This window comes from Schistocerca piceifrons, chromosome 5, assembly GCF_021461385.2.
Source record: "Schistocerca piceifrons isolate TAMUIC-IGC-003096 chromosome 5, iqSchPice1.1, whole genome shotgun sequence".
NCBI classification, from domain to species: Eukaryota; Metazoa; Arthropoda; class Insecta; order Orthoptera; family Acrididae; genus Schistocerca; species Schistocerca piceifrons.
In genome coordinates this window covers 161,145,878-161,161,005 of record NC_060142.1, presented here as the reverse complement: position 1 = coordinate 161,161,005, position 15,128 = coordinate 161,145,878, and the positions used below count along the sequence as shown (strand labels likewise).

General features: G+C 41.9%; 1 protein-coding gene across 1 annotated transcript in view; it reads right to left on the bottom strand.

Annotated features, from left to right (window-relative positions):
- Window positions 1-1,516: 1,516 nt before the first annotated feature.
- Window positions 1,517-15,128, bottom strand: part of LOC124798219 (probable cytochrome P450 6a13) — a 93,544-nt gene continuing 79,932 nt past the window's right edge. Inside the window, exons 7-8 of the mRNA XM_047261526.1 lie at window positions 5,772-6,023; window positions 1,517-1,867 (exon numbers count right to left, since the gene is read on the bottom strand). Coding sequence (XP_047117482.1) covers window positions 1,701-1,867; window positions 5,772-6,023 — 419 coding nt within the window. The 3' untranslated portion in view covers window positions 1,517-1,700. The remainder of the gene's footprint in view (window positions 1,868-5,771; window positions 6,024-15,128) is intronic.

The window sequence follows — 15,128 nt, the reverse complement described above, 5'->3', positions numbered from 1 at the left end:
CAGACTGGTGCAGTAGTAGGAAAATTATGTGAAAATTTCTTTCCAGGTGTGAAAATAATATGTTCACATCCTGTGCATCACTTTTGATTTCAACACCACGACTACTGGTAATCAATAAGAATGTGGATAGCTAGTTTTGAATATGTTCATTAGCATTGCCATTATGTATAGGACTTTTTGTGAAAGATTTTTTTCCAAATAGTGTAAGCTTCAAGCATAGTGAAAGAATGTTTATTTGTAATTAGACTGTAAATACAAAATGTTACCATCTTGAGGTGACAGCCTTCCACCAGAGCACACCAGCATCCCCCACCCCTCGAAAAAATTGCTTGCGAAAAACAACAAAGCTTATTCTCATACAATGGTGATTATAAACAGTCCATTAATGGCCCAGTGGAGGTTCAAGTCCTCCCTCGGGCATCGGTGTGTGTGTGTGTTTGTCCTTAGGATAATTTAAGTTAAGTAGTGTGTAAGCTTAGGGGACTGATGACCTTAGCAGTTAAGTCCCATAAGATTTCACACACATTTCACACAGTAATGGCCAAATAATTAAGACAAACATTCTTCCAATTTGATGATATTGATGATTGTGTTTACCAGAGTCAAATTATACTGAATGTTCTTGGATTAAATATGTTTCACATCAATGGAAAATGGCTGAAATAAAGAGTTTCATTGAATCTAATGTCATTCATATTCCATAACTAAATTTTTGTGAAAATGAGGAAGAATTCCTAAGACTTGCAAAAAAAAAAAAAATGTATCTTTTGACTTTCAAATACGATGTCAGACCATCCAAGAAACACATTTATCATTACCTCTACGTCAACTGAGTCCACAGCTCATGGTCTTGTGGTAGCGTTCTTGCTTCCCCAGCACAGGGTCTCGGGTTCGATTCCCGGCGGGGACAGGGATTTTCCCTGCCTCGAGATGACTGGGTGTTTTTATGTTGTCTTCATCATCATCATCATCATTCATCCCCATTACGGTCGGAGGAAGGCAATGGCAAATCACCTCCACTACGACCTTGCCTAGTCAGCGGTGCGGGTCGCCCGCATCGTTCCCTAAGCTCCTTGGAGTATGGGACCTCATCTCTCTCTCTCTCTCTCTCTCTCTCTCTCTCTACCTCCACTGTAATTCGGTAGAATGCTCACATGAAGAACAATGCAGAATGACCTCAGTGACATGTGTAAGTCCCACAAATTTGCTGTTCATAGCACATAATGGTGTGGAAAGGCAGAAATACCCCGTAGGAAATTCATGGATAATGTTATGCGTGATTCTATGCAAACCACGAAGAAGACTGACGTTTATGAAGAAGGTAACATAAACTGTATACAGACCTTACTGTTAATATTTGCCGCTACTCTAAATCTTTTATATGTCATTTTAAAAACTGTCTTAGGGAAGCTATGTAAGTACAATTTTCTTAAATCATTTCCTCTGACTCTAGCAACCTTTTCGTAACATCTAAAAGAAGGTGAAAGTGTTATGGGTGAAGACAAAAAAAATGCAATAAAAAGAAACAGTAATTATTTATTGCATGTTGTTATATATACTAATTGGAATAAAAGCAATGGACATGCAATTTTTTATTAGGTAGAATATGTATATAAGGTGGGAAATTAAAGCCAAACAAGCAGTCTTCACCTCTTACAACCACTAAATTAAAAAATTATGGTACATGAATTTTGTTGTGCCTAAGCCCTTTTGGCTAAGCGCAGCTGTACTCCGCCAGCAGGCATAGGGATGAAGGATACCTTATTGAACTCAATAGGCACTGTGGTGTGTTCACAGCACTGCACCTCATACTTGGATGTAAGATATGCTAGTCCTATCTTGGCCTGCAGAAGGCCCAGTCGCATACCTGGAAGATAAGAATAATATCAAGTTCATTGCCATTGTCACATCTTCGTCAAAAATATATGTAAAATGATAATACATTATTCAATCAAAAGTGCCATAGGGAAAAAGGAAATACTTTTTATACATACTTGCTATCAAAAAATACATCTCAGTAAATGCAAAAGAGTTGTTCCAATACTTGTACTGGAAAGTGAAGTGGAACAACATAACTCTCAAGGTAATCAAATATATATTAATTTACTCTTCCACGTGTCTCACATAGCCTCTTAAGCAAGAATAAAAGAAAGACCTTCTGTTCCTTAGTCAGAAATTTATAGGGAACACTGGACGAGCACTAACACTAGTAATATCGAGGTATTTTCCATAATATGCAATACTGAGGGGGCAGGGGAGTGCTTCGTGATCACCCTAAAAAAAATTTGTTGTTGAATTATATTCACAAGACAATTTTTAAAGAAATACTGATTTGTAAGGAGGTGGCAGAAGCTGAAAATAACTTTTAGCACACGCTTAGCAACATCAAGGCACTTTCAATAACATGTACCACTGACTTTATGATGACCAGCAAAAAGTATAAAAAAATGCAAATTTCGTTCATTGTTATTCACTTTTAATCTCAACATACTTTTTAGATGGATACTGTTATCTGAGTAAGGCCCTGAACACAGAAATTTTGAACACAAAATTCACCAGGAAAAGTAACTACCACTGAGAGCTAAAATTTTGGATTCAGTTTAAGTGAAAAATTTAAATCATAGATGGAATATGGTAGGAGAATTCATTAAAAACAAAAAAATATTTCTTGCAGAATGTTAATATATAAAGTAACTCACCATATTACAATACTTTCAAAAGGTGAGCATAAAGTACCCCCCCCCCCCCCCCCCCAAGCTGTCAGCCAAAATTAGTAAATTTTGGCCTGCAGCACAGAAAAATTAATAAAATGTAACCCTTTTGAATTAAGTTATGGCTTAGATATTACAGCACTATATTATGGTTATAAAATAATAAATACGTATCAAACGTCAAAGAAACTAATGTTTTGTAAATGAGTACAGCAGACATAGAAAGCGTATTTCAGTGGACAAAGGCTAAAAAATCACACAAGCTTCATTTATCGGAACAGAGATTCATAAGTTAAGTAGCATGTTCTTGAACCAATCATTTACTGTAGAAAAAACAAGGCAGTCCAACTGGAAGTCTTATCAGAAATTAATGCGCCAAGAACGGTGCTTTTCAAGCGTGTAGTAAAGTACGCTGGCGGTCGAAAAGCGAGTGTTTCGTTTACTGTACGCACCGATGATATATTAGCAACCCCAGCAGAGCGTACAGAGTCAGTGTGTCCGGAAAATAACTAGGCGTGACACCCCGATGTACATCTAACGTGGGAACCGCACGTCCGAGAGGGCAGGGGGAAAGCACTGGGACGCATGGAAACGCTATACCCCCACTAAATCTCAGTTCGACTCTACCCACACATCAGGGGGTAACATTGTATCTGGCCTTTATACTACCTGTTCTTGGATACGCCGCTGTGGCATGGGGCAACTGAAATGAGCCTACCTACCCACCCCTATCTGAAATTCCTTCCTCATATTAACAGCCTCTGGAGAGGTCACTTTAGCACGAATTTTTAACTTTCTGGACTTTATACTGTTATGTCTATACCCAGTTCCAGTAGTAAACTGCCCTTTAACAATTAGTACAAATGACTTTATTATCTCAGATTAAATTTCACTTTAATACATTACGCGATTTATATTAGCAGCTAAGGGGAATAAGCCGTTCGTTAACAATCCAACTTTGAAATTTCGTGATATCCAGTCATTTTGCACCACATGTTTACCTCTCTCATATTTCTGAAAAGCTACGATTTTTATTCATTATGGTAATTTAAAATGGTAGTTCTACTTGAGAACAAACCGAAATACTGTTAATAATATTTCATTCGAAGTAATTTGTTTATAATTAAGTAAAATAATTTGAATTGTTGTACTGTAAATTCACTGAAATTATATACGAAATTAAGCAAACGTTTCCAAATTGATTATCAGAACATGCAGGGTAATTGTTTGATGCAAGTAACTAAAATCGTTTCATGACTTTTAACTGTTATTTTGTGAATCTTACGTTCACTAAAGTATTCGATTGTTTTGTTTTATACCAAAGGAAGAGACGTATGAACCACGTGGTCAGTCTGCATTATTGTCTTTCAGAAGCAAGTTTGTGTAAGAGTCTTTCGGAGGCTGTCAGACGGTCAATGAATATTGCACCTACGTACTTAGTAATTAAAGTTTTCTATTCTGTGTTTTATTTCAAAAATATACTAGAGCGACGCAAGGACCCCCCGAGGATATCAAAGCTGAGTATCTCATAATACGGAGCAGCTAAATGGTTAAGTGAACTTTCATTAACTGTAATTGAAATTTTCTTGTTTCACTCGTCTTCGTACTTGCGAATGGTGGAGGCCCAAACTATTAAATTGCTCCTATGGTATGATTGAGAATTCGCTATTAGCAGTGTCCAACCATAGTCAGAATTTGAGATACTGTATAGTTTCCTCACTCAGCATCAGTGGTAACTAAAATGTTTCTCTCCTCTCACAATTAAGGGTGGCATTTTACAGTGCAGTCAATAAACATATCGACGCACTACAGTGGATACAAAACAAAGCTTTACGCCTTGCACTACATCTCCCAAGGTGAGAACCGAGCACTAGAGAAGTGCATGAGATAGCAGGCATACCATTCCTTCAAGACAGATCTAAACAGACAGCTCACCAATTTTACGCATTGGCGCAGCACTCAGAGAATAGGTACATTGCCAACCTGGGCAACCCTGTCCACCGGCGACCGACCACTCGATGGCCGGACATCCTACTTGAACAGCAATTCTGTGGCAAGTAGCAAGAGCAGTTTTACAAAATTGGGTGACAACAAGAAAATACAAACAAAGAAACGCGATGTCTAAATTTCCCAATCCCAGATTATATGTAGGCTAGGTATTATTAATGTTCAAACTAAGCGGAACAAGGTCCAGAGACACCTTCAGAAGTCAAGAGTGAGTGAGTGAAGTCGGTCACGAAGAGTGTGCCAGTTGGCTCGAACCTCGTGATGTGTCCATTTGTGACGGTAGTTGCAACTGTGAGCGTGAACCTCGAATGGCTACATACGACAGAACTCGTGAAAGCGTCTCTGGTCGTACTTGATTATCGTTGTATAAAACTGAACTCTCGTGTGAATGTTCGATAATTATTTGCTTCATCAGTTCCAGTTTAGCGAGTGTTTGTGGCGTCCATATTAAACTCGGATGTCGAGTTGAGCATTAAACTTTCCATTTGGTGAGCTAAACTACCTTTGACTGACCCGGCTGCTGGCTAATAGAGATAGGATTTGTAGAATTGTGAACAGGATTTTGATTCTGAACTGTGGTAGGTGCTGGAAGAAGAAAACAAATTAGCTGAAATGTTATTTTGTGCATGTGAGACGAAGGAAATTTTAATATACGGATTCTGTCCAAAAATATTAGTTACGTAATTTCAGTGGCTACTTCCTCTAATCTCACACTAGCTATTAAGTGGTAGTCTTATTCCTGCTATGAGGAACTGGAAATGTGGGCAACTGGAGCAAGTAACTCGGTTACGACTATTACCAGAACACCTACCTCAGTAGTTTATTGGCCCTTGGTGCGAGGTGGACAGTAAGTATCAGGAGAAAACTGAAATGAAATATAACCACTCGCCCTTCAACAACGGCCAGTTCCCATCCCTACCCGTCGTCATTCCCAGCTAATGAGTCCTAATCATCAATGACACGTTAAACCCTAAATCTGAAGATACATTTCTCCATCTAGTTATATTCTGACATGCTTGAATCAAAGAAAAAAACGAAGATATCTGGACTTACCAATGCAGTTGCGGGGACCTTCCCCGAACGGCAAGTAGACGTAGAGGTGTCTCTTAGCCTTTTGCTCATCCGAGAACCTCTCCGGATCGAAACGGTCAGGTTCTGGGAAGTACTCGGGGTCATGGTGCATTGCGTAGGTCGGTATGATAACGGGGATCCCTTCGTCGAGTTCAAGGCCGCCATTCGGAAACTGGTATTGGCGATTGCATTTGCGAACAAGTATTGCACCCGGAGGATACTTCCTCAGTGTCTCTGTAAGCACAAGATCATGTCCATAAAAATTCAGTAATCAAACAGTAAGGTTGGTTCTTTAGCAAGAATAAAACCGTGGGCACATTCTAACGGCAGTGTTATTAATGCTATCAATATAATGTTTAGATTCTGTCGCTCTTCAAATGGTTCAAATGGCTCTGAGCACTATGGGACTTAACATCTGAGGTCATCAGTCCCCTAGAACTTAGAACTAGTTAAATCTAACTAACCTAAGGACATCACACCCATCCATGCCTCAGACAGGATAACCGTAGCGGTCGCGCGGTTCCAGACTGAAGCCCCTAGAACCGCTCGGCCACAGATGCCAGCCTGTCGCTCTTAATACTCCATGGTATGATTAATTGCAAACATAACGATAATATGTAACGTTCACTGCCGTTTTATGCAAGAAAAATAAGCTTTAAAACGCTCACACCGTACATACTGCTCTTAATGAAGATGTAAGAATAGTAAGCGTTCGTTTGATCCTTTCCACTAACCACACATCATGAACATATTGGCAATACTGTTCTGTATATGGGGAGAATCGAGAATGACAGGAATAAGCAAATGTGTCATATTCTTCATAAGGCAACATTTGCATATGACGCCCAATAGAAAGCTAACCATGGAAAAAAATACCGGTGTGCCATGAAATAAGCTGCCCTGCTTTACTTTTCTGCTGAAGATTATTGTTATTAGGATCCCAATTTGTCACTTATTCTTTGACAATTTATTTATTACAGAGTCCGCCAGAAAAACGTATACACACTTCAAGGAACGATACGTATTACTTACGTGTTTATGGTAGGTGTAATAATTGATCACACATGTTGTTAAACCTTTAGATTAGCACATGGTTGCCTTAAATGCTCAAAATGTTCACCGTTGGCGGCTATACACATAACAGAACAACGAGAGATCGCCGCAACTACGTCAGTCAATGTTACAGTGAAGACCGCTGCATATATCGCTGTAATCTCCTGGCGAAGTTCCTCCAGCTTGCGTGGGTTGCGTTGATAGACGCTGTCCTTCTCAGTTCCCCACAAGCAAAAGTCCATAGGTGTTAATCTGACGACCGTGGAGGGAACTCAATGGGCCCTCTTCGTCCAATCCAATGCCCTGGAAAATTGTCATCCAGGAAAGCTCATACAGCTAGGTGGTTGTGTGGTGACGCCCCATCCTTTTGGTAGAAGACCTCTTCATCAGCTCTATAAAGTGCAGGTATATCTGGCAAAACTGATGTGCGTAACTTTTCCAGGTACACTTCTCCAGAAACAGTAGTATCAAAGAAAAAGGGTCCTACTAAGCCCGTAGATGATAGCCCACACCACACATGAGCCTCTGGTAGATTGAGCGCTTTATCCATACGAACATGCGGATTTTCAGGTGCCCAGCACACATTGTTATGCCGATTCATGGTTCCATTAGTTTAAATTGTGCTTCGTGACTCCACATTTCGTCACAAATTATTCGTCATCAGTTACCATTTGCTGATACCATTCCCAAAACTGCATTCGGCGATCAGGATCATCATCAATAATCGCGTGCAGCAATCGTGGAATGTAAACTTCCCACTTTGCAGTTTTCAGAATTCTTCGTATGCTTGTCCTGGTAACTGCCACTTCACATGCACATTGCATAGCAGACTTCTGTGGAGAATTAACAAACGTTGCCAACACGAGAGCCAACGAAGCACGACTTGTAGCTGTACACTGTCTTCCTGACCTTTCTTTGCAAATATCACAAATCGATCCATCCAATTCAAACGTCTCAATGATTCGTTTAATTGTTAGGTGGGTTGGTGGTTCTGATTCAAACTCCCGTCTCCACTGACGTTGCAGTTCAACGGCATTATCAAACTTGAAAAACGGCCTTACAATACATTTCCGTTGCTCGAATGTCAAGCGTGCTACAGCCATCTTGTTTTGTCAATACCGAGATCAAAGTACTAAAGTGTTGAGCCAAAGACCACACTACAACGCATTCGTAACTCAAATCGAACGACAATATCGATATCTCGATAGAACCTGACAAAGAGTGTATCCATTTTTAGGCGGACTCTGTATATGTCAAAAGCAGTTTTTTTTGTCACGGAAAAATTATTTGAAAACATCGACGAAAATGGCTTTAAAATAGCTGGTTGCGTTGCAGAGCCCAGTCATCCAGTGGCCGCCAAAATGTACAATTTCGCATTTTCCGTCGATTTCTGTGTGAATATCAATTTGTGACCAATTCGTGGAGAGGTTTTTTGTCTTAGAGCGCATCTTGAAAATTTATGTCAACGTTTTATTATTTTGTACACAAATGATGAAAAGTCTTTATTTTTGAGAATAAAGAGCCATGCCTAGAAATCATTGTTTAAGTTTATGAAACCAGTCTTCCATGAGACAGTTGAAAGCCTTGATTTGGGATTTTGATATTGACAACCATGCAGGACAGAGACGATTTTGCGTGTAGAGAAAGTTGAAATAATTTACAATGGAATTACGAATATAATTATTTAAATAGTTCTTAGGTTGCAGAGGAAATATACTGTAATGGAGGAGGAGATTAGTGTTTAACGTCCCGTCGACAACGAGGTCATTAGAGACGGAGCGCAAGCTCGGGTAAGGGAAGGATGGGGAAGGAAATCGGCCGTGCCCATTCAAAGGAACCATCCCGGCATTTGCCTGAAGCGATTTAGGGAAATCACGGAAAACCTAAGTCAGGATGGCCGGAGACGGGATTGAACCGTCGTCCTCCAGAATGCGAGTCCAGTGTGCTAACCACTGTATACTGTAATGCATAGTTAAGTAATTAGGGAAATGAACACAAAGTACGAAGCAGAAATGAATGAAGGAACATTCTAGTTTCTACAGAGGCTGTAAATGGCGAAACCCACTGATGTAAGCGACTTTGACAAATGAGAAATTCTTATGGTCCAGCACCTGGGAACTGTCATCTCATAAACGGCTGAGTTGGTCTGGCTATTCACATGCTACTGTCGAGGGCATCTATGGAAAGTTGTTGAAGGATAGTGAAAGCGTGAGTTGGCAACAGGTTATTGGACATCAGTGCCTCATCACTTAATGTGAATGTTGGGGGTTTGCTCGCTCTGTGAAGTAGGATACGCAGAGATATGCGGGAGATCTGGCGACAGAATACAGCACCTATGCAGGCACATGGAAATGGGGCTCAGCAGCAGACGACCTCTACATGTTCACACGTTCATCCAACAACATGGCCAAATTACGATTGCAGTGGACACGAGATCATCAAGATTGGACCGTGCAGCAATGGAAACGTGTTGCCTGACCGGTGGATCACGTTCCTTGTTAAAACATGCACCACACCATGGGCACAGGAAAATGAGGGCAGTGTTGTGCTATGGCAGGCATTGATTTTGGCTTCCTTGTGACCAGTGGTAGTAATTGATGGCACCATGAAAGCTGTGGACAATGTGAACATTACTGAGGACCGTCTGCATCCCTTCAGATTTCTTGTCATCCAGAATGGCAATGGCATCACCCAGCAGGACTGTCGAGCAGTAGGACAGGGCCTTGTTTTAGTATGTTGAGGTCACTGATAAGCTAAGCCTCCTCCTATGGTTCAAATGGCTCTGAGCACTATGGGGCTTAACAACTATGGTCATCAGTCCCCTAGAACTTAGAACTACTTAAACCTAACTACCTAAGGACATCACACACATCCATGCCCGAGGCAGGATTCGAACCTGCGAGCGTAGCGGTCGCTCGGTTCAAGACTGTAGCGACTAGAACCGCACGGCCACTCAGGCCGGCTGTTCTTGTGCACTGAGGTCATTGGGTCAATAGGGATCAAGTTCCCCCTCCCTCTGCTTATTATCCCAGTTGTGTTTCTTCATTCATTCAAGGTCTGCAAACAGTTGCGGAAACGCCAGGGTCTTTCTCTTTGTGAATAACAAAATGCATATAACATTGTTTAGCGAAGGTACTTTACAATATAACTGTTCTTAACTCTATTAGAAAACTTATATACAAATAGAGATACAGCAGAGAGATATTACTGCATTTCCTCTAGGTTAAGCAAGATTAACTGGTGATATTTGCAGCAGATGAAGGAAAAACCACGATCACACCGACAAATATGTAGTACTCAGTATATATAGGCATACACATAGACACATCTGTGTCAATAGTCCATTCAAATATCCCCCCACCCCCACCCCATAGAGTGTAAATACACTACTGGCCATTAAAATTGCTACACCAAGAAGAAATGCAGATGATAAACGGGTATTCATTGGACAAATATATTACTCTAGAACTGGCATGTGATTACATTTTCACGCAATTTGGTTGCATAGATCCTGAGAAATGAGTACCCAGAACAACCCCCTCTGCCCGTAATAACGGCCTTGATGCACCTGGGCAGTGAGTCAAACAGAGCCTTGATGGCGTGTACAGGTACAGCTGCCCATGCAGCTTCAACAAGATACCACAGTTCTGTAATGTAACGTCCACTGCTGAAAGTGCCGTCAATGCGAACAAGAGGTGAATGAGACGTGTAACCAATGGCACCCCATACCATCACGCTGGAAGATACGCCAGTATGGCGATGACGAATACACGCTTCCAATGTGCGTTCACCGCGATGTCGCCAAACACGGATGCGACCATCAGGATGCTGTAAACAGAACCTTGATTCATCCGACAAAATGACGTTTTGCCATTCGTGCACCCAGGTTCATCGTTGAGTACACGATCGCAGGCGCTCCTGTCTGTGATGCAGCGTCAAGGGTAACCGCAGCCATGGTCTCCGAGCTAATAGTCCATGCTGCTGCAAACGTCGTCGAACTGTTCGTGCATATGGTTGTTGTCTTGCAGACGTCCCCATCTGTTGACGCAGAGGTCGAGACGTGGCTGCACGATCCGTTACAGCCATGCAGATAAGATGCTTGTCATCTCGACTGCTAGTGATACGAGGCCGTTGGTATCCAGCACGGCGTTCCGTATTACCCTCCTGAACCCACCGATTCCATATTCTGCTAAGAGTCTACAATCCGACCTTTATCAAAGTCGGAAACGTGATGGTACGCATTTCTCCTCCTTACACGAGGCATCACAACAACGTTTCACCGGGCAACGCCGGTCAACTGCTGTTTGTGTATGAGAAATCGGTTGGAAACTTTCCACATGTCAGCACGTAGGAGTTGTCGCCACCGGCGCCAACCTTGTGTGAATGCTCTGAAAAGCTAATAATTATCATATCACAGCATCTTCTTCCTGTCGGTTAAATTTCGTGTCTGTAGCACGTCATCTTCGTGGTGCAGCAATTTTAATGGCCAGTAGTGTACATCCACTCTCTTTCTCTTTCACACTATCATAAAAGTGAATAGTGTGAATATAAGAAGTGCTGATCACTTTCCCTCAGATGAACTGTTCGTTGTCATGATGTGACAGTCCAACTTTCAGCTGCCGTGCCGTATGGATCTCATGACCTAACGATGTATAGACTACTTGGTGCACGTCCATAGCAGCGCCACCATCCTTTAGCAGGCATCTCTTGTAATCTTCGACTGATAAATCCTTTGACGCCGCACAGTGTACAATCTTAGCCCACCTTTGGGTGGCTTCTATATCTGTATGGTATACATACATTTTCGACCTCAGCCTCACAAATTCCACAATCTATGAGAGTTCACCTCGTCCTTTGTCAGGCTAATAACCTTCTTGTTTTGACAAGTCGTGCTGTAAGGATTATCCTCTGCATATCCGACCGTTCGAATGCTTTGGGATCGTACGTTGTTACTTGATATGGATCACAGCCATTAATCGAAAGTAACTCAGGATCGGTAAAATTTGGTTTTTCAAACTCATAGTGGAAGTGGTACATTGGAGTTTGGAAAGGTCCAGTACACACATAATGACATAGACAAATTTCATGAACCCCAGCAAAACCTTAGCCAACACCGGAGAGACTAATCCTTGATGGAGGGTAGTGGTCCTTCTTGTATTTGTTCTGGTGATGTAATGTCTAGAGGATTAACGCCCATCCCAATGGTAAACTAAATGAACCAGATAAAGAAACACTTGACACATTCGCTGCGACACTATGGTGTGTCGTAGCAAGCCTAGATTTACTTCTGGAGGAGACTGAGCAGATACTGCAACACACACCAAATATTAGAGCACTCTATTAGAACTTGAATAATCTGAAATACTTTACTTGGAAACAATACTTGTCCACAGGAATGACACATGTATTTGTTACCGTCGCCGAACTCCATAATGTATCACTTAATGCAGTACAAAATGATACTCTCCTCTCAACATACAATTGACAGTAAACTTCAGTATACAGTTGTGGATTCTAATACAGCTCGCACTGCTGCATCTGACTACGATGATGATGTCGTCGCAAGCGATGACTGCAGAGTGGGCTGAGGGTCACTGCGTTCTGACGTAGGTAATCTTCTGACACCTCCTGAGAGTGTGGCTACACTGGTGTGTCTCATTCGTTGCTACCTCAGGGAGATCATTCTGTCATGAGGTACCAAGTTTGACCTAGTTCTTAGGATGACACCATAAATTTCGCGACGCTTTTTCGAAATTTCTATAGTTTTTCCAAAACTTAAATTGGTCATTAATTTTGAAAAATGCTTTTTGAAATCACACGTCGCAATGCTCCCTTTTCAGTACTGACATCTATGTACATCTTCAGCTGGAATAACTATTTCCGTCTGACAGACCTTTAAGTCCTTTGCCGTTTGTGATAGTATTGTAAAGTCATTGACAAAGTCCTTTGCCGTTTGTGATAGTATTGTAGAGTCATCGGCAAATCTTAGAAGCTTCTGTTTCTTTTTTCTGAGCTGTTTTATTCTTGGGAAAATTTGCCCTTGTTTCCCAATACTGCTTGCTCACTCTACAGACTGAATGATGTGGCGGTAGGGTAAAGCCATGTCTCATCCCTAGTTGAGTAAGCTGAATAATTTCCACTTCCGAACTGAAACACTGCTGGAAATTTCTGTAGTTCACGACATATCTCTGTTTGTTCCTCACTGTCATCGTCACCTTTGAGATGGAACCACTGCGCAGGACTGGGTACTCCGGACACAGTGACAGTTCAAAGGGTATGGACAGGATATGCCAGTTCTGCCTCCATGATATATCTCTCACCGGGATTTTCAGTCACATATTTGCTTTGAACAGCACTTTTTCACGGCATTTGACATAAAGAATGCTGCCTGTATGACCAAATTTTCGAAGCGAAGTAGTCATATTTTCATATGACATTTCAACATTGGCCCAGTGTTTTCTGTGGCGAAAGTGGTCAAAGAAGGAGTTGTCCATCGGGTCTTGGCATTCAGTACTGAACTAAATGGTCTCGGTGATGCGACAGTAGTGGAGAATTTAATCAATACTTGTTGGTGAATGCAATGAATGTGACGTCTATAAACACAAATTGCTCACACTCGTTGCAGAAGGGCGTTCAATACGTAATGTACCACTTTTTTCTGAAAGCAGATTGTTTTATGCAGGATTATAATACACAATATTATTCCACACTCTTTTGGATACAGAACCCTGTTTTCCGACATAATCTGTATTGAATGCAATGGCCTTAGGCCACTTCATTGTGAGGGCCCGTATGCCCGCATGGTACCACTCTACTAGTCGACGTCAAAGCCAGCGTGTTGCTGCGTAAGTAATCCTCCCATCATTCACACACTGCTTCCTTGGAGTGCATCTTTCATTGGGCCAAATAGTCAGAAGTCGCAAGATGCAAAGATCCGGGCTGTAGGGCGGATGAAGAAGAAAATTCCAATAAGTTTCGTGAGCTTCCCTTGGTTGTGTAGACTTGTGTGAGGTCTTATGTTGTCATGGAGAAGGAGAAGTTGGTTTGCAGTTTCTTGGCGACATACACACTGAAGCCGTTTCTTTAGGTTTCTGAGGATAGCACAGTACACTTTAGAGTCGATAGTTGCACCGTGAGAACGGACACAAAAACAGAATAACCCCCATCACAGTCCCAGAAGACAGTCGCCATGACTCTACCACTTGAAGGTGCGGCTTTGAACTGTTTTTTTGGAGGAGAGGTTGTGTGACGTCAAGGATTGCTGTTTTCTCTCTGGTGTCTAAGTGATGAACTCATACTTCACCGCTTTTGACAATGTTCGATATAAATTGTCACGCTCAGACTCGTAAAGTGCAAGCAGCTCCTCACAGACGGCCCTTCGTTGCTCTTTATAGTCTTCTGTTAGGCGGCAAGGAATGCAGTGGTCTTACAACTCTGAGTACCCAAACTGGTGGACGAGAATAACAGCACCACACAACAGAGATGTCCAGTTGAGCAGCGAGGTGTTTGACTGTGATCAATGGATGGCCTTGAATGAGTGTGTCTGCATGTTCAACACTGCAACAGTCACAGCTGTGTACGGCTAGTCGGCACACAGGACATTGGACAGGTTTGCGCGATCTTATTGCGATGATAATAGACGCCTAGGCCAACGACTCATCGTGCTTTTGTTCACTGCCAGGTCTCCATACACATTCTGCAAGTGTCTACGAATAGCTGTGATGCTCTGGTTTTCCGCCATAAGAAACACAGTGACAGCTCTCTGCTTGGAACGCACCTCCATCAGAGACGCCATTTAAAAGTCTATGTATAGCGGTGCCACCCATCGGAACTTTATGAAACTACAGGTGTTGAAGCAGGAATGGTCTACGACATCAGACTACAAATTCTGCATTCTTTCAACCGAAACCGACCGAGGAAAAAAAAGTGTAGGATTACTTATTGAGTGCTCCTCATATATCAAGTATTGGTAGACAATAGCCGGCCGCGGTGGCCGTGCGGTTCTAGGCGCTTCAGTCCGGAACCGCGTGACTGCTGCGGTCGCAGGTTCGAATCTTGCCTCGGGCATGGATGTGTGTGATGTGCTTAAGTTAGTTAGGTTTAAGTAGTTCTAAGTTCTAGGGGACTGATGACCTCAGAAGTCCCATAGTGTTCAGAGCCATTTGAACCATTTTTTTGTAGACAATAATTATAATTTCTTTCGTGACTGCTATTGGTGAACATTAACAGTTGTATGTTACTTTGAAGTTACTTGACCCTATCCAGCAGCGTCTCCGTTTATTTTAT